The sequence below is a fragment of the Phalacrocorax carbo genome, chromosome 2 (assembly GCF_963921805.1).
Source record: "Phalacrocorax carbo chromosome 2, bPhaCar2.1, whole genome shotgun sequence".
In the NCBI taxonomy this organism is placed as follows: domain Eukaryota; kingdom Metazoa; phylum Chordata; class Aves; order Suliformes; family Phalacrocoracidae; genus Phalacrocorax; species Phalacrocorax carbo.
In genome coordinates this window covers 140484167-140509822 of record NC_087514.1, presented here as the reverse complement: position 1 = coordinate 140509822, position 25656 = coordinate 140484167, and the positions used below count along the sequence as shown (strand labels likewise).

The window sequence follows — 25656 nt, the reverse complement described above, 5'->3', positions numbered from 1 at the left end:
TTTGAAGCATCTCATATTAAACTTTTGTAAGAGAACATTTTGGTTTACTATTTAAAACTGATTTTGATTCAGAAATTTTAATTATACTTAATTTAATAATTCAAAGTCAGAATATAATTTCTGAGCTGGTCTATTAAAAGTCAGATAATTGGGTCATGAAAAGTTTTGTCATTTTTACTGTTGATGTGAAAAATTTTTTATAACTGTCATACAGTGAGCTCTTGTTTCAACCTGGTTGTAGCAAAAATCTCATCTCCTTCTGTAATGTTTTTTGCTGTTTCTAGCACACACACAAAAAATTGTATAAAGAAAGGGAAACACCGACTCTTCTTCCAGCTGGTAGTTACTGGTTTTTAGCACTGAAGCAAAAATGAAAATTTGCTGAAATCTTTCACCTTCTTCAGCTGAATAATACCAGACCTAAAAATTGTAAGTTCCAGCCTTCGTGCTCTTTGACTCCTCTGAAAGGCTATGGATTGTCTTTCCTAGATTTGACTAATAAATGTAACTTCGTCTTCTATGCAATTGTATCCAAAGCCCCTTGAAGTTTATGAGAAAACTTTCCTTATATGCATATCCATGGACTCTGGATCAAAGTGTCCTAACGTGAGTACTGCGGGTCCTTTAAAACATCTGCAGGAGCTGATAACGTGTAAAACTCCTCCCGCCAAGTTCTTTCTTTACATTTTTGATCATTTAAGTTCTATTTTGTCACATAGACTTACTCTTGGTATAAAAACCAAGATGAAAGTATTGTTTTAAAAAATAATTTTCAGGGCTTGCTACAAGAACCAAATAGCTTGTGCCTTCCCCCTCCTGAACATATTTTTTATTATTGCACTTTCAAAATGACTGTTCATGCTATCCAGCACTTACAGTAAATCTGTCAGTTCACAGGCTCAGCAGAAGCCTCTAACTATTTGACCTTCTATCCTCCAGATCCAGCCTGCTGCGCACATTGACCCTCCTGGCAAACCAGCATAAATTTGCAGACTAAGATTTCTGTAGCTATAGCATATAAATTGTGAGAATGACAACGTTCATTACATTGCCGGGAGATGATATTCTGTAATGTAGACCTGAATCAAAGGACAAACTTTATATATCTCAAGTAAGTTCAGCAGATTGGATTAATTTAACTGCTGATTTAATTAGGGGAATTCTGTGACATGGGAATCAACAAGGTGTTGGTCCTGTGATATGTCATTACAATTAAAAGCATGCCAGAATTGTTCATTCTGATTTAAATGCCAAGTGGATTTTGGAAACTATTAAACACATTCAGCAGCATAGCCTTGGTTTAAAAATGGTTTTGAACATACATGTGTTTTAAATATTATTTGTGCATAATTTTTTATAAATATGCCTTAAAAAGAAGTAGAAGAGTATTTTAAAGTCATGCCCTTCTGAGAAGGGTTGTTGTGGTTGCCAGGCAGCTGAAAGATAGTGCTCTGCTCTCAGGGAGGTCATAGTTGCTCTTTTTATTGGGGAAGACTGGAAGTCGGAGGTGTCAGCCTGCTTGGAAGTATAAATGCAAACGCAAGTATCTGGCTGTGCTCCAACAGTGGTGCCAAACTCCTTGCTCGCTGAATGTATTATGGCATTTTATTTCATGATTAGCCGCCCAGCTCTGAACACAAGAACATGCAGTGGTGTCAGAGCATACTACGCTACAAGCATAAGTGAGCGTCTTGTTGAGAGGCACAGATCCTCCCTAACTGCTGATAACCATTTTGCTTATAATGTGCTTCAGAAAACAAGTAGCACAAGGAAGGTATTTTCTTTTTGCCAATCCTTTCAAAGTGGAACAGATCTGCAAAACAGAGCACAGATGGCAGCAGAATAGTGGCTTAAATGCAAAGCGTCAGTTGAGGCAAGTGGTACTTTTCCATCTCTGAGTAGTAGCTTTGAATCTTCTTTTTTCTTGATGTATTTTGTTTTGGATGTACAAAAAATATCAGAAAGTGAAAATTATAGTGGAGAAAATTAAGATTATAAAAAATATAGAATGAAAGGAATGAAACCAAACAGCTTATCTATACACATATATATTCTTTTAACATCTGCAGTAATTTCTCACCAACAGTTTCTTAGTTCAGATTTTCTAATTAATCAACAGTGAAGTAGGAACTTTGGAGAAACTGACACAACAAAATAGGTAGAACTCTTTAAAATTTTATCGTTAAGTATTTATGCAGCCTTAAATTCATTCTGGCAATAGTCAGACCTTCAAAAAAGAAAAGTCTAGATACATGATGGATAACATATTGAAATTGCAGATAATAATGGATTGTAATTTGGTGACAATATTTTTTATTGTATTGAAAAAAGGCATTCAAATGCATCCTAAGCATTGCATTTTACTGGTCATTTTAAAATAGTTCTCATATCTCATAGTTGTTGCATCCAGTATTTTTAAGACTATATGAGTTGGGTGGAACCTGGTTTTCAGCATATCATCCATGTGCAGGTGCACAGTTCTTAATGTAAGCAATTCTGAATCTTTTGGAAATTGTAATCCAGGCCTGCATTTTAAGCATGAGGCTCCTCTTTGCATCAAAGTAAAATACAAGAATCCTGTTATGCTTCTCAGTTTTGGGCTTTTTGGTTCGCACTTTTTTCCTAACTCACTTCTTTTGCTAGTTGCATTTGAAGTTAGAATAAAAGAAAGCAAGAAGCAGACTGAGTCTTGCAGGCTTTCAAGTAGCTTTCCTATCAATGCAGAGAGCCCCGTGGCTCTTCATCGGGTGCTAGCAGGGACATGAAAGGGAGAGCACAGAATCACAAAACCAAGAGTGGCCGAGGTGGGAAGGCACCTCTAGAAATCATCTAGTCAACCCTCCTCTGCTCAGAGCACAGTCACCTAGAGCAGGTTGCTCAGTCTGTGCCCAGGTGGGTTTTGAGTCTCTGAGAGGACGGAAATTCCACAAACTCCCTGGCCAGCCTGTTCCAGCATTTGACCACCCTCACAGTAAAGAAGTTTTTCTTATGTTTAAGTGGAATTTCCTTTTCTCAGTTTGTGTCCATGGCCTCCTCTCCTGTCACTGGGCATCACCAAGAAGGGTATCGTCTTCTTTACTCACCCTCCCAAGTCACCCACCCAAGTTAGTTGGGCTGTTCCCCCCATATTCTCTGTGGACAACCACCTCTGAAACCTACTCACAGTTGGAGTCTGAACTGGGTGCTCAGAACTGCTGCGTGGAGCAGTCTATCTTTCTGTTCCTGGGCAGAGGGCCCATGGTGACATGTTTCATTGCTGGTCCACTGCATTTAGGTGCCTGAAGATGGTATAAATATGCAGTGTAATGTCAAGACCCCCTGCTCCCCCAGGGGGGCAAAATTAAACTAGTCATTTCTTCCTAACATTTGTATAATTTCAGAAGGTTTACTCCAGTAAGCAACGGTGGTATGAGACCTCATATGCTGTGGATGACTCCATAAGTTGTGAGTGAGCCTCTGCAATTCTTGTCTCTCAGTTTAGCAACGATCTGTGCTCTGCTTAATGGGATTGGCCTTTGATCTCTGAAAACCTCAGCACAGCTTAATCTGTGGAATCATGGCACACTCCTTTGCTGTATTTTAGGGTTAGGAGGGGATAGCTATTTCCCACACAAAGGGTCATTTTAGGATGTTGCTGTTGCTGCAAGGGAAGATGCTGGGTTTGGGACCTGTCAGGTCTAATGGTGCTTCTAGGGACACATATGGATATCTCAGTCCAGCAGATACCTCGGGACTTGGTACACTGTCAGTGCAGTTTTTGCCTGTTCTGGAAAGCACAGCAGCTTTTGGTGACAGGAGATGTCACAATATGGTGTTTGATTTTCTCTATTCTGCTTGAAGGTGTGATTTGCAATGAGGCAAAGAGATCTCGCCCTGCAAGAGGCCCCTTGAGAAAGCAGGGTTTGCTGTTTTTTCTGTGAGCAGTCTTTTTCAAAAGCATGGATTTTCAGGCCTGGTTGCTCTTGACATAGGAAGGGAGAGTCAGGGGAGAAAAGAAGTCATGCAGAACACATTCTGTGGCATCAGCAACAGATGAGAGAGGATTTATTTTAGCTTCAGGGAAGCAGAGTCAGAACTAAACTGCCAGCATGTTGCACACTGGTTTAATGAAAAGTATTGGAATTGGGCACTTACCAGAGCCAAGTTGTACTGCAATCTGACCGTGATTCTGGATATTAAATATTGTTTTATTATGATGATTTAATAAGTATACATATTGGCACTAATGCCTTATGTGTTTCGTATACTATCACTGAGGCCAGACCTGAAGCTGTTTAAATCAGCTGAGGAGTTCTCATGGATTCCAGATGGTTTTAGATTACAGACTCCATGCTTAATTAATGCATTTGGAGGTTGGGAACTTTCTAAAAGAGTTCAAATATTTTATTTTATTTTTAGTTTATTTATTTTAGTCTTTTCCACATTTTTAATCTATGTAATTGACATTATGCAATCAGAATAAAATCTTCTGGAAGTAAGGTTCCACAGGGCATCGTAACAGATGGCAGAGTGACTGGTTTTCTATGGTAATAATAATACAGAAAAGGGAGTGCTTCTGTTCAAATTCCTTTCACCTCCCACCTCAGATTTTGCAATGGTCTCTGTGCTCTGAATATCTCCCTAATGCTTTGTACAAGTATTCAGAATAGAAGAATGTAACAAGTTGCTTTACTGTCCAATCCTTTAATAAATGTATGACATCTGTGTCTCTTCCTCCTGTTGATTTCTTTCTGCAGGTTGTTCCTCTAAGGACTGGGGAGAAAGAAGATGCATTGTATCAAAATCATATGGTACTTTTTCAGTACTAAGAGCTGAAACAGCACCAGCATTAATACTGTCCTAAATTTGAGAAAAAAAGATAAGATTATTGAGATCATAATACAGAGTAAAGAGAGTACTAAAATATGCCTATCTAAATGAAGAGAGTGAAAGCAGATCAGTTTAGAGAGGTAATAACACTTGTACCTTGTCTATGTAGTGCAAGATCTAAAAGCCCTCATTCCCTTCATGCTGCTTTAGAACAATCTGTTATTTGATAAGTTACAGCTTTTTATCCTACAGTCCGCCAAGGGCAGCTGTTGTGCACCAAACATGTAAAAGGAAGATTTATAGCAGGGCTATTGTTTGTCACAATGTGGGAGACTTATATAGCAACCAGCTTTGAAACAATGTTGGGTAGTTCTGATTAAAATAGTGTCTGTGCTGTCTGGGTGGTGGGAATGGGCTGATCTGTGTTAGTCCTGACCGTGTGCTCATGCTCAGTGAGTTTCCAGGGATCCTTCCCATGCCATGTGCGCTTGCAGGAGGCGGCTCAGCCCAGATGGCCTTCAAATTTGTGGAAGGATTGGGAAGTGCAAGGGAGCACTACTTTTCCCCGCTTGGACTAATCTCTTTTCCCCATAAAAACGTTAAGGTAAAATGTTTTGTCTCTCTTCTACATAGATCTGTGCCACAGTCCTATTGAATCCATTTAGGGGGACTTTTACCAACTTGTGCTCTCTGAAAGGGTCCACAGTGGCAGTACCTCTGCCTGAGTGCTGACCTACTGGTCAAGCAGTTCTGGAACATGCACTTGGCTTTGGCTCTGTAATGTTACTCTTCTGCCCCTGTCTTTGGGTGACTGGAAGTCCCAAAGCTAGTTTCAATTTTCTTTTATGAAGAAGAAAGAAAAAAAGAGGAACAGCACCTAATCCTTTCCTTTGTGAAGAAACCTCTGGAGAAAGAACTCGTGCACTAGATTTGAAAAAGATTGGCACCGCTTTTTCATTGAGATCCAGTGGCATTTCAGAATCCCCACTGAGAACTGTCCACAGGAGAACAAGCATAATGGTGGTGCTCATCCAAGTGATCCATGAGTATCATACGCTATGTCTGCTCATCACAAACAGATTAGCTTTAATTTCCTAGCCTGGATGACAGCACGGGCTATTCAACATCATCTTTGGGTAGTTAATCCTCAAAGAATCTATTTATTTCTTTTTCAATGCTATTGCCATGGAAACTGGCTAAATTGCAGGTCCAGATTACGTCTTTGCTGTTCACTTACATTCGATTTGATCTGCAGACATTCTTCAGGTACCAGGAAGAGGCAAAGGACAAATCAATATTGTTCCTTGAAATATCTAGTCACTCCCTGTGCTCTACAGCCTCCACTATGTGAGTGTAGCCACTTGCGTTTTGTGTCTCCCAGGGCAAGAGACTCGAAACCTGAAGATCTGCTACCTGCAGCCTCATTTTCTGCAATAACGCTGCTCAGCCAAGCTTGAGAGGACAATACAGCGGATTGCTTCCTTATCTATTTTTCAAGCCTTTGCAAGTGGTAACACAATGATGCAGAGAGAAGAATTAACATTTGGAGCACAAATCTAGGAAATGTTTTGCAGATTCACTAAACCTGTTGAGAACTGGTGTAATCAGGAGAATTGCTATTAAATGTATCAATGTCAAGAATGGTGAAGTCTTTATGTCAGAATCAAGATAATGAAGTACTTAAGGGAAGAACATGTCTCCACTACATGTACGTTCTCCATGTAACAAATTATGGCCTGAACTACAGGTGTTGCTATTCTCATATTTTTGAGTGCTGTCTTGAGTGTGTGAAGATTTCTAAATTTATTTCGTTTAGACATTCAGCTGAGTATGAGGTAAATGTGCCCTCTCTTGTAGCTTGGTCTGGATTCTTAGAGATGGATTGTAGGGGCTATACCTCTTTAGAGGCCTGTTGCAAGCTCTGATTTTAATCAGATTATAATGGAATTCTTTCTGATGTAATAGTCTTTATCCCTTGGGAAATTTTGTAGCTTTGAAAGTGGATGGAGGGGGGATAAAAACCTGAAATGAGTTATGTATGTTTTCTTTTAAGTGTTTGAAAAACCTGGATATGCATGTGTAAGTGGCCCCTAGGCAGCCATAAGATTAGAAACGGGCATTTACATGGCAAGTCCTAATATATGCTACTGACCTCGGTGACATTACAAGAGTCATTTTCACACAGATAGCATTTTTAATGGAGTATCTATAATGCATTAGTCACTGACGCCCTTGCCTAGCATCAGGCATTGAGATCCTTATGTCCACTTTCCTTTCCACTGTACTTGAGCTACAGTCAAGTTACAAGGAAAAAAATCTGTTCTTTATTATTGTATTGTTTTGTCTCTGACCCTTTGTAATACGGTTTCGTTTTGGAGAAGCCTTTCTGTATCGCTGTAAAGTCTTTCACGCCAATGCACATCACTATAGGTCATAAGAAGTTGAGGGGAATAAGTGCCCTTATGTTGAATGGGAAAGCGCCTTTGCGTTACAGTTCTTCATTCTTTTTGTACATACAGGATGTTGAGATTGATTCTCTTTCACTCTGACATGACAGAGTGCAGCACATGTCCTTCTCTGTCTCTCCAGAAAGTGAGTTAACGTTAGTAATAGTATGGGTGAGTTTACTAAGTACAGGAGGTAGTATAATTGTATAGCTTTAAGAGATCTATTTCTAACATAATTCACTAACTTGTTAGTTTATATGAGTGATTTATTGGCAAAGGTTGCTATTGTTGCAGAAAGGCTTGTGTGAATTGAGCATGGCTGGTTATATGGCTGGTTTTGGCTGAACCTGGTAATATTATGTTCTCTGTATCCTCAGAATTTGTATTCAGAAGAAATGAGGGGAGTTTTTTATTTTAAGGACTATCATTATCCAGGGTGTCTGCATGACTTGCATGCTTTAGTGAAGGAGTGCTTTCCTTTGCTTTAGCCTCTGCTAGTGAGAGCAATGCAAAATCTAGTCTTCGTACTACAGGAAAAGGTGCTCAGGAGCCAAACTTGTATTCCTGATTCTGTCATGGATTCTGGCAATTTTCTTGCATATGAGATGTGACTTCCTGAGGGAGGAAAAATAAAGTAAAATCAAGAGCCAGGGAATGAGTGGGCACTTCTGGAAACGTTGGCCTCAATATGTCAATTTTTGTATTTCTAAATTGGGGGACTGTAAGTATTTCACAGGAGTCCAGAAAGGCCCTGTGAGTGTTTGCAAAGATGATAGACGGCAACTTGCACTGCAATGCAAGGAACAATGTCTTCACTTCAGAACACACCTCTGGAGCATTTGTACATTTGGTGACAGTCCCATATGACAGCAGTCTATTAAGAGACTGTCACAGATCTGATTTACCCAGATGTATCATTCCCCTCTTCCCCAGAAATTTTATCTGCAGGAAGAGAACAATTGGTTTACTTGTCCCAGATGCCCCCAGAATATGTCAGAGCTGGTGTCAGCATGCCATTTGTTGGCATACGCACTCTGTGATGTTCGTGCCCAGAGCACTGTTTTACAGGATGGCTTAATGTCACTCTTAGGAGTGTGCAAAGGGCTAGACTCTTCAGCGGAGCTCTCGGCTAGTACTCAGACCACCTTATCATGAAAACATGATTACAATAAACTGTGCCTGCCGGTTTTACAGATTATTGTGAATGTATCAACCATAGCTGAAGAGTTAGAAATCTTTCATAAGAAGAAAAAAAGAAAGTTTCATTAACCAATATCTGAAAGAAAACCCAGCTTATTCCCTTTGTTTACTAACAATATGTAATTTTAAGAAGTTGCCTGTCTTGGCATAGTTTGACATACAAACATTGTTTGACATACTGTGGCTGTCCCTTGCACTTGGAGGTTGAATGTACTACATAGAGCATGTAACTGATGAGATGGGGTTTTGTTCATCCTTTCAGTTAATTCTGTGTGTTCTTTTTCCCCTCCCGCCCCTTTGTGCTGCACGGCTGATTACCGCCCTAGGACCTTGCAATGGGACACAGACCCCTCAGTGCTGCAGCTCCAGTCTGACTCTGAACTTGGGTATATGTCAGCTCTTTTTGTTATTTGTTTATCATTTATTTGCAAGAGTTATGTTGAAAATGCTTCCCAGCTGAGCTGGTTTTATGTGATTTTCATTTGCTTTGTTGACTCAAAAAGGCCATAATTTAAGTTTCCTTTTTTCAGTTTCTTCAATAAGAAGCTTCAGCAAAGCCATCTTTGTGTAAAAAACAACTATTTAAAGAAGCTGGTGAAAAGATAAGCTGCTATTTCTGTTGCCTGAAGCACAATACAAATAACTATTTCATTACAGATGAAATGTTATTATTGTGGCACTTCAAAGTGCATGTACAGTTATATTGGTCTTGTTTGTGCCGGTTGATTCAGACTTTTCTCTCTGAATCATTTGCAAGGTACTTTTTCCCCTCCTTCCTGACTTTGCCATAGTTATGCTGTTTCCACATGCAGTGACAATTTCCCCTTTTTCCTTAAGAGCTGTACATGTGCTTACAGTTCTGCACTTATATATGGTCATAGTCCAAGAGCATCTTCTGTTGTGCCATCTTAGTTAAGTTCAGGCCAATCAAGCATTTTTTTTAAATTGTACTAGAGCTAAAATTAATATTTTCTAGATTGGGATGGAACTTCTCTACCTAAAGCATCTGAAAAAAAAAAAGTTAATTGAAATAATTTAGAAATGCCTACCTGCAGAGATATTTAGGATTAACTGTTGCTCTTAAAAGGATAGGTAGCTGTCCCTCAAGTTCTTCAGAACTTGAGTCATAGGCAAAACCAAATCTTTATCTTGAAGAAATTGCTCTACCTGTCTGAGTCTCCAGGCAAGCTTTTACTAGCTTATGTGAAATTCATCCACCATTCTATAAGAAAAAACACAATTGCTCTTTAACTACTGATTGACAGTGTTCTCAGCTGCAGTTAGGGCTATTCACCAGGAAAGATGACCAGGAGCTGAAAACATTCGGAGAACTTTCTGTACAGGGTTTCTCCACATCCAAAACTGTTAGGAATCTTTCTCATTTCCACCTGACTGCAGCTTCAGATAGATTCAGCTTCTACAACTTTACCTGGGCTATACCAAAAAAGTAGAGTTTCTTGACCTGGTTTAATATACAGAAACCATTTAGAAATCTCAGCTGCTCTTTCCCAGAAGTTTGGATTAAGAAACGAGCACTCCCAGGAGCAAGATTCCTCAAATGACTGTGCAAGGCAAGAAGGTTTATTTGACTCACGTAAAGATAACCCTGTGTATGACTTCAATCTTTTACGAGCAGTCAGTGCAAAGACAGAAAAGAAGCCAAAGAGTAAATCTACATGTATGTAGATCCCTAACTGAAAAATTCTGGCCCTTTGAAAGAAAACTCTCTTCAAAACCAAGGCAGAGTTAGGGAGAGAACCAGGCTTTCATCTGGTGTCATGAGACCAGATAAAAAAAAACCAATGCAAAAAAAATCCTGCAGCAAGCATGCAAATGATGTGTGTAGTTAAACACTTCTAGCAGATACATCTTTCTTCTGGCTCCTGCAGACAGAAGAATCAATTTTAATGCATGGACTTTAGTTACTGTCCTCCTACTGATATCCCAAAGGCAGTTTTTGAAAGGAATCCTTCAAAGCTTATGTCCTGTCTAAGATGAATACCCAGCAAACTGTAAATTTCAACACTCATGAGCAGCCAGGTAAAAAAAACAGGGATGGGAAAGCAACAGGCGGTTCAGCGCTGCCCTAAAAAGAACTGGAAACTAGAACATTACAGCCCATATTTGGTAGAGTCCAGATACTGAAAGGATGCTCCAGTTGTCCCTAAGTGCTTGGGACCAAGGGCTAGGCCAACTTTTAGTTAAGCAAAAACCATTACAAGTTGCTTAAAAGAGTCAAGAAAGAACTAAGAGACCACATTCCTTCCAATGAAGGGAGACCTCCCTGTCTTCACCAGTAATTACAGGGTATGGGTAACACGAGACATTTGTACAGGCATCAGCAATTCCCAAACTAGAAATGTTTTAGGTGAAAAATTCCACGTGTTCTGTCAGCACAGTGCTCTGGGATGTAGCTCACTTGGTTAGCAGCCTACAGAGAGGCTAACCCAGCCAGCAGTTAAATCCAGCTCCCATTAGAATCTATGTTCCCCATCCTCAGGCAGTTGAGGAGATATGGAATGAACTCATGTGAAACTGTTGTTAGAATCACGTGAGGTTCTAATTAAGCTCAGATTAGACATATAATTAATTAGAGATTATACTTAACCAAGACCATAGTCAAGAAGCTCTTTCAGTGCAGAAGGCTTAAGAATCTCAGTAAATGGAAAAAGTAGCCTGGGGCACCAGAGGACTGGTTAGATGGAAAGTCTAACTGACCAAGTAGGCAACAGAGATTTCACATCTGGTGCTGAAAGAGGGAAAAGCGTGTGAGATTTTGCTGGGGTAGGATATTTATTAAAGCTTGAATTCATGCAAACCCTCAGTTAAAGCAGCTACAAAAATGTAACACTACTAAAACTTTCATTAGCTGAAGTATATCACAAGCGGTTAAAGTTTTTCTGCCCCCATATAGGATTTTCAGACAATCGTAGCTTTTGTTCATATTGGAAAAGTCACAGATGGTTGTAAGGAGGGGGACTTGTTAATTTTTCCTCTGCGAAAAGAAGAAAGACTCAGCACTGTAACAACTATTTCTGCTCTAGTGGCTTGTTATGTGATACTGCTGATTCATACTGATTACCTGCTGAATCTAATTACATTCAACTTAATAACAACTCAGCCAGTTAAATAGATTAGAAAAATATAGAGCTGATGTAGCATTAACCAGCTGAAGAGTTCAGTAGGTGTCATCCAATGATGACGGTTTTGTTTTGAGACTCGCATTTCCTTTCAGATCAATCTGAATTTAATACCTAAACCACTGTAAATTAATTAGATCAAAAACCTTTTGACCTCTTCTTCTGACATTCTGGAAAACAGAGAGGATATAGATAATGTGTATGAGTTTTCTGCTTTTCCAAATGGATCTCTCTAATCACATGGCAGTTCAGAAATATCATATCCATGAATTTATTTCCCATAAACATGTTAGCGTGCTTGCACTTGTTGATCTAGGCAATTGGACTTATTTAGTTGTTTTGTTTACTATGTGCATATTCTTTTTCTGATGAAAGTTGGCTTTTTTTCCAGTAAACATTTGCAAGTAAATGTTTGTTTATTCTTGCCTCCCTACAGACAATCAAATAATATTCAGGAAATAAATAGATTTTTTCCCCCCCCACTCTTGAGTGAACTGTGTATGACTAAAAGTGTTCATGATCATGTTCAGCTGTCTCTCTTCTTTTTCCCTTACCCACTTACAGTTAGTTGGCCTTGCAGATTTATTTCATATGGTTTATTTAAAGTTAGGGAAGTAGTAGAAAAAAGAAGGCTATACTTGCCCTGATCCAGCTGTGTCTCAGAGCTCCCCTCCTACCCTTACATTAGGGCTCTATTAATCATAAACCTACATCAATTCCACTACTAATCACTCATTTGGAAGGGAGAATCTCCTTCTTTATGGAAATTACCCACCTTGCAAATTAAAGGCTCCATTACTGCTCTCAGGTGATCAGATGACAGTCCTAACCCAGCCTGGTTTACACCCACCCTGCCCTTTCCACTATTGTGTATCTCAGGCTGAGCATTACCTCTTCTGAGCAGGCAGAACGTTGTAGTAATGATGGTATGAAAGAGAATTTTGTTGCATGTTACGAGGGGCACAAGCAGGTCGTTCCTTTCTCCCATTTACAGTCCCTCTCAGCAGCATGATCTAGAGTTCAGTAACTGTACTTTATTATGGAAAATGGTTCCCAGGTTGGTTTTCTTCACTGCAGTTAGGTACTTCTCATGCATAGTGCATTGTGTTTCATCTTAGCAAACACCAAAGTATTTTTTTATCTTGTTCATAAAAGCAAACACTCTTCTTCCTGCTGCTGATTTACATTTACCATGACTAACCACCTGATGTCATGTATTCCATCTTAGACGCAGACTGCACAAACTAGGCGTCTCAAAGATTACCCAGGTTGATTTCTTACCTCGGGAGGTGGTATCATACTCCAAGGAGACACAGACACCTCTTGCCACGCATCAATCTGAAGGTAAGATTCTTATATTTTTTTCAAACAACATTTTCATGGAAAATAAGTATTCATGTAAGAGTTAAAGAATGTAAGAAAAATAATAGTAAATCATAATATAGCTACTTATCACATATTTTCTGCAAGCCAGGTATTGTTTATGTGATTAATGGCTGTTCTGGTGAGAATAATTATAATAATTACTTTAAATTCAGCTGGAAACAAACTGCTTCTGCCTTACAATGGGTTGTGCTTAGATAACAGCATAATGCGAATATATTTTCAAATAAATCATTGTGAATATAATTAAAGAAGTGCTTTATTCCATTTTGTGTGCTTTCTCAAGTTACTCATTCTGTGCTTTGTAAAGAGGCTGTGATGGAAAGTTGCCTCAGATATTTGGTCAGTGTCATTGTGTCCCTCTCCTGTAGGTGAATCTTAAGAGAAGTTACACTTAGCTCCATGTGCTGAAAGACTAGGCTTACATAATTTGGTGCAGACAGTCCCACTTCCTCTTTGCTGACAGATATATTACCTGTACTGACGGAGCTATTTGTTAGCTCTTTGGCTTTCCTGTTGATAAGTAAATATGTGGAGTAGTTAGTGGGGGAGTGCTGATCTCTCTGTTCCTTAGACTACACTCTTGCCAGTGTTGTACTGTAGAACACTGTAGGTCAACTGAAAACATTTAAACTCAATGTAAACCTGTACATTAGCCTGGTGTAATTTACACACTATTACAAAGCAGGTAGAAGAAGAAAAACTGAAGATGTTCTTGACTGTAATTTTTGCTGTTAACAATGAAGGATCAAGAAACGTTCAACAATTGGGTGCTCTCCTGCAGCAGATAGTGTAGAACTTTGCCACGCTCCATACAGAAGAAGATTCAAGTAGGTTGCAAAAGGTGTTCGAGCAAATCTGTCTAAATATAAGTTACTGTCAGGGAAGATACAGTGATAAACATAGTCAGCTTTTTTTTCTGCAACTGGGTTACCAGCTCTGCCTTTAAGAAACCAGAAATGAAAACTGTGGAGTTAGATACTCAGATTCTACTTTCCCAGACAACAAGTTTACCCTAGTCATCTGTTGTCTGAAACAGTGCCTTCAAGCATAGACAACCCCGTTGCTTGGAGGCTGCTTCTTGAGCAGCATGTCCTGACAACTTTGCTTTTGCAGAGGGAGAGGCATCGTCAGAAGCCTCCCTTCTTGAATCCAGCTCATCTCTGCTCATCTCTCAGAGGGCTGCTGAATCACAGGGTGGTAGGGGTTGGAAGGGACCTCTGGAGATCATCTCGTCCAACCCCCCTGCTTGAGCAGGTACACCTAGAGCAGGGGGCACAGGACTGCATCCAGGTGAGTTTTTAATATATTCAGAGAAGGAGACTCCACAGCCTCTCTGGGCAGCTGGTGGCTGCTCTGTCACCCTCAAAGTAAAGAATTTTTTGTCATATTCAGGTGGAACTTCCTGTGCTCCAGTTTGTGTCCATTGTCCCTTCCCCTGTCATTGGGCACCGCTGAAAAGAGTCCAGTCCCATCCTCTTGACACCCACCCTTCAGATATTTATAAGCATTGATAAGATCCCCCCTCAGTCTTCTCTTGTCTAGGCTGAACAAACCCAGGTCTCTCAGCCTTTCCTCATAAGGGAGATGCTCCAGTCCCCTCATCATCTCCATAGCTCTCCACTGGACTCTCTCCAGTAGTTCCCTGTCTTTCTTGAACTGGGGAGCCCAGAACTGGACACAGTACTCCAAATGTTGCCTCACTAGGGCAGAGTAGAGGGGGAGGATAACCTCCCTTGACCTGCTGGCCACAATCCTTTTAGAGCATCCCAGGATACTGTTGGCTTTCTTGGCCACAAGGGCACACTGCTGGCTCATGGTCAACTTCTTGTCCACCAGCGCTCCCAGGTCCTTCTCAACAGAGCCGCATCCAAGCAGGTCAGCCCCCAGCCTGTACTGGTGCATGGGGTTGTTCCTCCCCAGGTACAGGACCTTACACTTGCTCTTGTTGAATTTCATGAGGTTCTCCTCAGCCCAGCTCTCCAGCCTGTCCAGGTCTTGTTGGATGGCAGCACAGCCTTCTGGTGTATCAGCCACTCCTCCCAGCTTGGTATTGTCAGCAAACTTGCTGAGGGTACGCTCTGTCCTTTTGTCCAGGTCATTGATGAATATGTTGAACAGGACTGGACCCAGCACAGACCTATGGGGAACACTGCTAGTTACAGGCCTCCAACCAGACTCTGCCCCATTGATCACAACACTCTGAACTCTGCTATTCAGCCAGTTCTCTATCCATCTCACTGAAGCCTCAGGAAGATGGATGGGGTTTGCCCCTGTGGCCTTGCCTTCCTGGCTTGAGACCAGTAGGTGCTCAACCCTGGGCCATTATCATGGAGTCATTGTCAGATAAGATGGAGAGCATGCCCGTCCTCCCTGACACAGAGCCTTTATCCAGTGTAAGAGCCTATGGATACGGGGAGTTCAAGACATGGCTTTGATGTGTTTACCACTCTCGGTCCTGCAGTTTCAGCACTCATTAGCTGACATGCCTTTCTGAACTGGCCAACCACTCTTGAGGAAGGAACTTAATAAGTTAATTATTAAATTGAATTAACTTCCAATAAGTTCTTCTTGCTTTTCTCCAAGGAGCTCTTCAACTATTACAAAATCCTTTTCTTGGGTAGACAAGAGGAAAACTTCCTACCCTTCAAGAAAGAAAACCCAACGGTGTGCTGTTGTGGAGCCTGGCAGTCCAGGACTGCAAGCAGAGGGCAATGTGGCTTTTCTTGGTTCTCCCAACACAGAGGAAGCCCTTGTTCCTCACTTGTATAAAAGAAGATAAATGCAAACATAAAAAGCAATGGACTTTAAACTGCCTAGGCCAAACCTGTGATGGGAAAGATCAAATGGTGATAAATGATTTTGGTGAATGGATTTATTATCTTTCAGATTATCTGTGTCATCACAGTCAAGGAAAAAACATAAACAAAAGTAAAGTTTCAGTATTTAAACACAAAAAAAATATCACCCAATCATGTTCCTCAGATGCATGGGGGAGAGAAAGTTTAACTTATATTTCCTCTCCAATCTGCTGCTAGGGAATTCTCTGCACATAACTTGGACATGAACATGGCCCTGCATCAGTAAAGAAGAGCCAGGAAAGTTGATTATTCCATTGAAATGGTATTTAATTTGAAACTCTCTAGGGGGTAAATAAGCCCTGTGATTTTGGTCTCCCAGGTCTGATGGAAATGGCTTCTCAGGTTTTCAGTCTCCCAAACCTCTTTATGAATGCTGAGCCCTTCATACTGTCACTGTAAACAAGAACAGCAAACAGAGGGGAATTCCTCAGGAGAGCAGTTTTGAGGAGAAGTCTCTATGCTGTTCCTATGCATTCATGTGATAAAATATAGCCATTTTCAAGATAAATTGTTCAGCCATTACTATGGTTATGTGCTCAGTTATTCAGTTTCTGAAGCCTTAAAGTTTGACAAAAGGGAAAAAGAAACCCCTTATTTACTTACATGAGTCTGACTTCAGCTTTCAGAATTTACTCTTTCGCTGCCTGCCTTGGACACTGGAAATGTCAGAACGTGGAATTTTAGGATGAGATTGTCACATGCTTGCTTCTGGCTTGGAAGACAGCTAATAAAGTGTACAGCTGAATGGAAAGATATTTCCTGTATGATTAAACCACCAAAAGAGGACTTTGAGTCCATTCAAAGTTCTGCAGGTTTTTTGAAATGTCAGTATCAGGTTCTCTGCACATTGCTTCTCTAGAAAGAAAGAAACTCTGAGGTAACTTAGACCTGCTGCTGTTCTGGAGCTCAATGGATGCAGTCCTTCGTGGTAATGGCTATTCGCCACCAAACCTTATAAAACTGGTAAAGGAAGTCTTCATTGTGGTCAGTACAGTGCGGTGCCAGAGAGCCAGATGCTATGAGCACTGAAGTCTCAGCTTGTCAGCTGCTAATTTTAGAAGAAATAATATGACATTATTCTTCACTGTATAAAAACAGATTAACTCCTCTTTTCAGAGCAGGTAATTCACTTTATTTCAGAGGAATAATGACATGTCAGTTCCCCCACCCACTCTATTATTTAGGGAGGTGTGTATATGCATCATTCAACCCTTTGATCACAAGTACCTAATGCTTTTGCTTTATTTAGGTTACAGTAAGCTTCAGCCTTTTCTTCCATGTAGGATAACTTCAAAAAAAACACAGATCTTGGCTCTGAAGCCTGAGAAAAAAAAAAGTACTCTTTGCTTTCCCCCTCCTCCTTCTATAACTGGACTTGAATTTAGGTGTTCATAGGCATTGAGAGACATTTCACTTGTGCTGCTTTTTCCATTCTGGAGTTGATTAAGACCTAGACTATGCCAAATGTTTTCCAAGAGGTCTCTGGGACACATTCCCTCACTGTACAGACACTCTCACATTGCTCCAGAATGGCAGCCCCATGTAGCCTTTGATGGTTGGACCCTCCAAAGCACTGCAGAACTGCCCTTTGCTGAAAGCACACCTAGGAGAATGCAGCAACAAAAAACCTGTGGCCTGACCTCACCTCTGCCCAGGATGAATCCCTCACTGCTGTACAGCAGTGGAAGGAGGTCTGTATGTCTCCCTGCAAGCTACTTTTTCAGATAGGAAAACAGCCTGCAGAGTCAGGCTCCACTGGGTACCTGCCTCAGCTCCAGCTTATTGTTCTCCTGCTCTCTAGTGGGCCAGGAGGTAAAAGCTCAGTGAGGAAAACATCAGACTGTACCTGCACTTAGAAGGGAGATACTGCTCTGATCTGGCTCCCTTCAAAACCAAGGGGGGCAGCAAGAAGGTGAGGGTCTATGAGCTGTCTGGTGTTGCTGGCCAGCGTCAGGAATGTTGTTATTCCTCTCTCGTGAAGTAGAAACTAATTCATCAATAAAATGAGATGATCTAACTTTTCTGGCTTGCCAGACTGTCACTGAAAATAGGTTAGTCTGAAATGCATTTATGAAAAAGTAGATCCCATATATAGGGGGAGAAGATCTGACTTCCTAGAACAATTGAGGTCCTATGTACTTCCCCTGTTTATCATCTTCAGCAGATGATTGTTCATGTGGGGAAGACAAATGTGTTACCATACTCACCTGAGCAGGATAACCTCATCCTATATCACAAATGTTTGTCCAGTTCTAGCAAAGAATACAATTCAGGCCCATGCTCTGCCTGTTTATCTGCTGTATTCAAATAATGAGGATATTTTGGCTATTAGGGAAAGAGGGAAAATAAGCTCTCTACTCCATTTGTAAGTAGACTGGAACAAAGTGGCAAAACAGGGGTGAAACTCCAGAGGCTGGGTTGTGTTCTGCGTGTCTCTGACTGATGTTCCTGAAAGTTATCCTTTTTAAAGTGTTGAGGGAGGAGAGGGGAATTCTCACAGTCCTAAGGCTCAAGAGGCCAAGGCACATGAGTTTAGTTGTCTGTGTGTGATACCAACTGTGACTACTGTAGGGTGAAGAAAACTCTGTCTAGGTGCCACTGTCTGCATTGACTAGTTCTTCACTGATTAGCTTGATAGCACAGTGCTTCACGTAGGCATATTAATGTAGGTTTCTCATTGATTAAACTGTGTGTGACTAAAAGTATCATACACTGACATCATGTGAGGGCTGTGTCCTACTTTGAGTTTTGCTAATCAGATGAAGAGTTACCTGTGACTAGGGCTGAGAAGCCCCAATGCTGTGAAGACAAGTCAGGCCTCTGGAAGTTCCATGATAAAATCCATAAAGTTATTTTTGCTTTGACTGTTAGGGCTGAGATTTCCAGGTTTAATCAGTGTGCAGCTCTGGCTCTGTCTATCCCATAAGACAATTTGCATCAGACCTCTAGCACAGCAAATTCTGCATGAGGCCTGCTGTGCTTTCCCATGGCTGAGTGTAGCTCAGCTCTAGCCTTGTGAACATGCTGTGCTTAAAGAAAGCCAGTCCCAGAACTAAGTGAGATCGTACTTGAGCTTTCCAATGCCCCATCTGTCTAGAGCTCACGAATCAGAAGCTGGGGGTTAAGTTAAAGAGCTTACTTCGGCTTTTCCTTTCCAGAGAATCTTAGAGCTCAGCTCCAGTCTGAAGAAGACAAGTCTGGACCCAAGAATAGCTTTGAACCCCTCATTTAATGGGAAATGCAGATGCACATTTGTGCATTGCCATGCATGCAACATATGTGTCAGGATACATGAAAATATGTGTGATGGAAAGGCATTGGACATAATCGGGGGAAAAGTAGAGACCCTCGGTTGTAAACAAAAGGTGGTGTTGGAAAGCAGAGCATAACTAGGATAGAAATCACTACTAAAAAGAAGAGACAACCTAAAGATGAATCAGTGTTAAAGCAGAACTTCTGTTTTTAAAGAGGCAGAGCCTTAGTATTAGTACTAACGGACACTAATTTTCTAAGAAATATTATGGTCTATCCTAGGCAGTATTATGTATCACTAAGTGTTTTTAGTTAGCTATAAAGATCTGCTTTGCCTTTTCTTCTCAAACATCAGTCCATCAGCGTCATACTGTGGATCTCAATAGCTGGCATAAACACCCTAATTCAAGACCGCTTTGTTTGATTAAATCAACAAAGCTTATTTTGTACTGTTGTACCAGACTGTACAAGATTGGATGAGACTAGAATGAAGCGGAGCAAAGATTTGAGGCATTGCACTGTATAACAGTCTTTCAGTAATTTCCCTTTATGCCTGTCACAACTGTGTCCCCTTTTCTAAATAACAAGATTTCAAAGGTGGATTTTTAAAAAAAAAAAAATTAAAATCGGGCATAAAAAGCTTTGAAAGGCATTCAGGCAGCTCCCTCTGGTGGTGAAGCGATGAACCGACGCGTCGTGCCTGAGGCTTGCGGGAGGTGAGGGAGGGATGCTGGTGTGACCTGCAGAAAAACACTTACCTGATCGTTTGTCTGAGGCAAGAATTATACTTATTAGAAGATGCTTGAGTTGTATAACTGAAAAGCTGTATGAATGTAACTGCTGGTGAAATAAGTGTCAGAAGAGACCAAACCTTTTATATAAAAAGTTGCAAAAAAAGAAAAAGATATTATCTAGAAATGTAAACTAAAAGCCTAAAACATTAAGTCCTAGGTATTATGACAAAAATCCAGGGGAATAATACACTGGTGAAATCAGCTGCAATCCCTTGTTCTTGCCAATCTCTTCTTGAAGTACAATTAATAAAGTACAGTTTGTTAAAATACATATTCTCCAGGACAGCTGCATCAAGCAGGTACCAGGTGTGGTGGGTCTGTGTTCCAGTCCTACCAAGCTACAGACATTACATGTTGTCGTGGTTCAGCCTCAGCTGGCAACTGAACACCACGCAGCCGCTCGCTCACTCACACCCCCCCGCCCCTGTGGGATGGGAAGAGAATTGAATGAGCAAAAGAACTTGTGGGTTGAGATAAGCACAGTTTAATGATTACAATAAAATAATAATAATAATGATTATTATAATAATGATAATAATGTTAATATAATAAAAGGGGAAAGGAAGGGAAAGGAAAAAAAAAGGGAAAAAAACCACAGAAACACAAATGATACAACCGCCCACCACCCACCGACCGATGCTGCCCGTCCCCGAGCTGTGATTGCTTCCTCCCTCCCCTGGCCAGCTCCTCCCAGTTAACATACTGGGCATGTCGTTACCTGATGTGGAATATCCCTTTGGTCAGTTTGAATCCGCTCTCTTAGCTGTGCCCCCTCCCCTCCCGGCTTCTTGTGCACCCGGCAGAGCATGGGAAACTAGAAATGTCCTTGACCAGTACAAGCGCTACCCAGCAACAGCCCAAAACATCTGTGTGTTATCTCAACATTTTTTTTCCATGCTAAGTTCAAAGCACAGCACTATACCAGCTAGAGTGAAGAAAATTAACTCTGTCCCAGCTAAAACCATGACACGTGTATACCGCTAAAGGCTTTCTTCACCAGCCAGCTCATGATAATTATATGTAGTACAGAATTAGAATAAGGACTTGGCTTTGGAAAATGTGTTTCTGTGGTTTTTGTTGTGCAGAATAATGTATTTGACACTGACAGGGTTTCTTCTGGGAGGAAAAATGAAGAGGCCATACTCTGTAGCCACGCACAGTTTGGTATTTGAGGGCAGGAGGAGACATCGAATGGCTAATCTGCTGAAATACGTAGCATGCATGGGCTAAAATAGGATTTGTGTAAGACAGTCCCACTCCATTTCTAAAAGGTGGCCTGTTAAATCCACAGTATACTGGTATATTTATCAGTGATCATTGCTGCAGTATTTGCTCCCATTCCCTGTCTCTCCTCACAGGTCCTCTCTAAAGACTTCTGTAGAAGGATTTTTCTTATACAAGATTGTTTTCAGATACTTGTCAGCAGAGAGCCCTCTTAATGCTAAACTGTTTTCAACAGGCAGATCTGAGTATTTATTAAGCATCAGTAATTCTCTGGGAATTATCTACTAAGAAGTGATTTAACTGAGGAAAGATTGGCTCTGGTCACACACAGTAGGAAGTCTGAGGAAGGAAAACCCTTTAGGGATCTTAGACGTTGTCCCTGATCATTTCATTACACCGGGACAGAGTAATTTGACTCATTGCAGCTCCTCTACAATCTTAACAAAACCCTGGGATGGTCTTCTGAAAACCAGGGCCACGTGCATGGGAGTTTGCTGCTCCAGAGTGGCTCAGGCATTCTGCAGACCCTTGTTTCTCTTACGCAAGGTACCTCTGCATCAAATACAAGCCCAGGAAACACATCTAATAATTTCTACAAGACTGGAAAGAGAACAACAGACTTGTTATGACTGGGCCTACATCTTCTCTAAACCATTCAGGCTCCAGAAGATGGGAAACAAAACAGAAAGGTTAACTGCCTTTCTCAGTGAAATGATGTACAAGGTTTGAGGCTTTGGTTGCTGTAGAGAGGACAGCGCAACTCTTATTCCGTGCATGGAAGGAATACTTGTTCAAAGCCTCTGCAGACAGCATGGAGAAGGACCAGGCTCTACCTACCTTCCTTGCAGATCCTGCTTGATCTTAATGGGTGATCCTTGCTCTGTGCTTTTGAGCAAGTAGATACCATCCTCCACACAAGAGTTGGAAGGCTACTTTATCCTAGAATAAAACAAAAAATAAGCTCTATTGTGCAGAACCCAACCTGTTCCTTTAGTTGAAGTAGGAAATAAGTAATTGAATGAGATCCTGGTATGTCTGTCATCACTTGGTGGAAAACAAGGACTCGGATGTTAGCAATTTTGACCTCGGTCGTGGTTTAACCCCAGCCAGCAACTAAGCCCTACACCGCCATTCGCTCACTCCCCCCGGTGGGAAAGGTAAAAGTGAGAAAACTTGTGGGTTGCAATAAGATCAGTTTAATAGGTAAAGCAAAACCCACACATGCAGGCAAAGCAAACCAAGGAATTCATTCACGACTTCCCATCGGCAGGGAGGTGTTCAGCCACCTCCATGAAAGCAAGGCTCTGTCACACATAACAGTTACTTGGGAAGACAAAACCCCATCACTCCGAATGTCCCCCCATTTCCTTCTTCTTCCCCCAGCTTTATATGCTGAGCATGATGCCATATAGTGTGGGATATTGCTTTGGTCAGTTGGGGTCAGCGTTCCCGGCTGTGTCCCCTCCCAGCTCCTTGTGCCCCCCCAGCCTGCTCGCGGGTGGGGTGGGGTGAGAGGCAGGAAAGGCCTTGACTCTGTGTAAGCCCTGCTCAGCAGTAATGAAGAAAACTCTGTATTATCAACACTGTTTCCAGCAGAAATCCAAAATACAGCTCCATGCCAGCTACTGTGAAGAAAATTATCTCTACCCCAGCCAAAACCAGCACAGATGCACATGGTGCCAGTTCTGAGACTGCCACCTTCACTCCCAGCCTAAATCAGGGTTGTTCTGATTTACACCGTGCACTATCCAGTCTACCAGCTGACAACCGGGCCCCAAAGTCACAACATCACCAGACGCTCAGCTACTGGTACATTCAGTCCAGGAGCTCTCTGTGTTGACTGACAGAAGCCTTACCTTCTCTGACAGATACATTGCAGCTGATCAGACCAAGTTTATTTCTCATTTACTCTAAAGAGCACAACTGCAGTGGAGATTGCAATCAGAGCATCTGGAATCAGGAGCAATGCAACAAGATGACTCATTAGTCCGTGGTCAGCCTTCTTCCAGTGCAGGATGTCAGCTCCTCGTATCCTTTCCCTCTGCCACCTCCAGCAGCATCCTCTTAATTTCTTAGCAAAATACAAATATGTCTTTGTGGTTTTCAGTTCCTGTGTTTCCCCTCCCAGCTCCTTGTGCCCCCCCAGCCTACTCGTGGGTGGGGTGAAAGGCAGGAAAGGCCTTGACTCTGTGTAAGCACTGCTCAGCAGTAACTAAAGCATCCCTGTGTTATCAACAGTATTTCCAGCACAAATCTAAAATACAGCCCCATACTAGCTACTGTGAAGAAAATTAACTCTACCCCAGCCAAACCCAGCACAACCTAAAAGTCCTGTAACTAGCTATAAGTCATCTCCCAGTGCCTTGGCCCATCTTTGTGTCCTGACATCTGACACTAACAGTGATCCATGAATGCAGGGAGAAGCCCTATAACACCTGTATGCAAACTGAATCCTTTGTTGGCTGGAAATGAAAACCTTCCTCTGAGTTCTTCCTCTCTGGAAAAGGTCCTGGCCATATTTTACACATGAACAACTGCTGTACTAAGCTGATTTCTTATGTGTTACACTCAAGCAACCAAATAATTCTAAACTTATTTGCAAATACGTGACTATCAGGATGTTTCAATTGAGCTTTAACATGAGAACAGAAGGAAACTACCCCACTAATGAACAGCATCATGATTTCCCCAGTCAACAAGCAGTGAAAAGACAGCGGCCAATTTTTCTCTATTTGCGCTTTTCACAGGTACCTAGTCCTCACTTTACCATATGTATCATTTCAATAGTATTTGAATATACTTTGAATTAACAATGTGTTGTACATATTACAATGCTCAAATTAGAAGTTATAGATACAAAAATGTAAAAAGGGAGAAAGTTTGGTTAACAGTGCTTCCAACAAAACAATGAAGATACAGATTTTTGTTTTCTTCAGAAACAAAGCATGCTTTTTCCTACCATCCCTGTAATTCCTCCTTTAGCCTAACGGATGATGCCTATTCAGTATATACATGAAAACTAATACCCAGCACCTTCTGTTGCATGTTTAGTAACCTTTGCCAAACTCTGGCTTTGTAACATGGACCAATCTCCACTGGAATTAAGACAAGATTAAGAAAAATGTGCATTGCAGAAGTAGCAGTTATTAATCCTCAGTGCTCTAATTAGCACTTAATCTTTCTAATCCTGTAAGTAGATACAAAATCAGTGCTGAAATAGACACAGGCCATAATGGGTAAAGCCCTTCATTAGTAGTGTTAAAAAGATGTACAGAAAAAACCCCACTGCTCTGTTACTTCACACTTCTCAATTTGTTTCTTGGCACTTGTGACTCAAAGAAAGGAAAAAGATTCACATGCCAAAATCCCCTCATCTGTTTTAACCCACGCTGCTAATGTACTGGGTCAAAAATTATGCAGCTGAAAATTCTCCTGTTCATTGCTTCTCTATCTTCAATTCTATAGCTGAGCCACAGCTTAAGAAGCTGGCCAATTGTGCCTCTCTATAGTCTTCTTTAATTGGCTCATTTCCATAGGAGAGGCCACCTGCCTTGGATAGAGGAGTGTCAGCTGCTTGCCCTCAGACTAACTGGAGAGGGAGCCAAGTGGCTGGGTTGGGTAGAATGAAGAGAGTTTGCCACACGCTATGTTATTACCCTCCTTGAAGATGAATGGGGATGCACCCCAAGCTGGGTCTTTGTTCACCAAGTGTATCTTCACAGCCTGACCCAAGCACCTGGGCAGACTCCTCCAATGGCAACCCTTGGCCCCCCTTCTCCCTCCAAGAGCTCCTCCCGAGGTTGTGTCACCACGCTTTATTTATTAAAATGATGAACTGTAGATCTCATCTGAAGTACTTGAGAATCCCTCCTTCAAAATCACTAGTAGCTGGATCCTTTCCAGAAAATCCTTTTGCTCGTGCACACACACTCTCAAGAGTTACTATGAAAACTGAAGAAAGGATCTGGATGAAGAAACTTGTAATGAAATGGGTATGCCAGTGAAGTAGAAGTCTCAGCATGAATTCCCACTGGCCACTATTAATAGAAGATGGAATTCTCTTTTGCTGCAATACAATAGACTGTCTCCACAAATAATGTCACTTTTCAACCAGACCCTGGCTGCCACTTGCCCATCTATCTTATTTTAAATAAACTTAGCATAAATTCACTCTGAGCCACAATTAATTTAGACATATGTCATAGCCATAAACTTCCAAAATAGTGCTTGCTCTTCCTGCAAGTTAGTTCCCGACTTAAGGCCCACAGGAAGTGAGAATATAATCATTATTTTTCCAAATTGTGTTGCACTCAAGCCATGAAGCTTCACACTTATTTTAAGTCTATAACTGCATGTGGTTGCTGTGGATACGCTTTTCTTTTATTTTTTCTCACCCTGCTTGCCTTGTAAAGTTTGTCATAACAGAGTTCAAAATGGGTCTAGCTCCTCTAAGTTTGGCACAAGCAGATCCCTGCAGTTACAAATAGCCCCACTGGTCTCAGTAGCAGCTTACTGGATCTTGAGGGCTCTTTCAGGTCTCACTACT

At 41.3% G+C, this 25656-nt stretch overlaps 1 protein-coding gene across 6 annotated transcripts in view; it reads left to right on the top strand.

Moving 5' to 3' along the window:
* The window catches only part of DYNC1I1 (dynein cytoplasmic 1 intermediate chain 1), a 199524-nt gene that overhangs the window by 30982 nt on the left and 142886 nt on the right, over positions 1–25656 (top strand). For 4 of the 6 annotated variants that reach the window (XM_064444578.1, XM_064444577.1, XM_064444576.1 and 1 more), the window contains exons 5-6: positions 8783–8842; positions 12825–12940. In XM_064444578.1, the coding sequence (XP_064300648.1) occupies positions 8783–8842; positions 12825–12940 (176 nt within the window). The remainder of the gene's footprint in view (positions 1–8782; positions 8843–12824; positions 12941–25656) is intronic. The other 2 variants (XM_064444581.1, XM_064444579.1) reach the window with 1 other exon arrangement.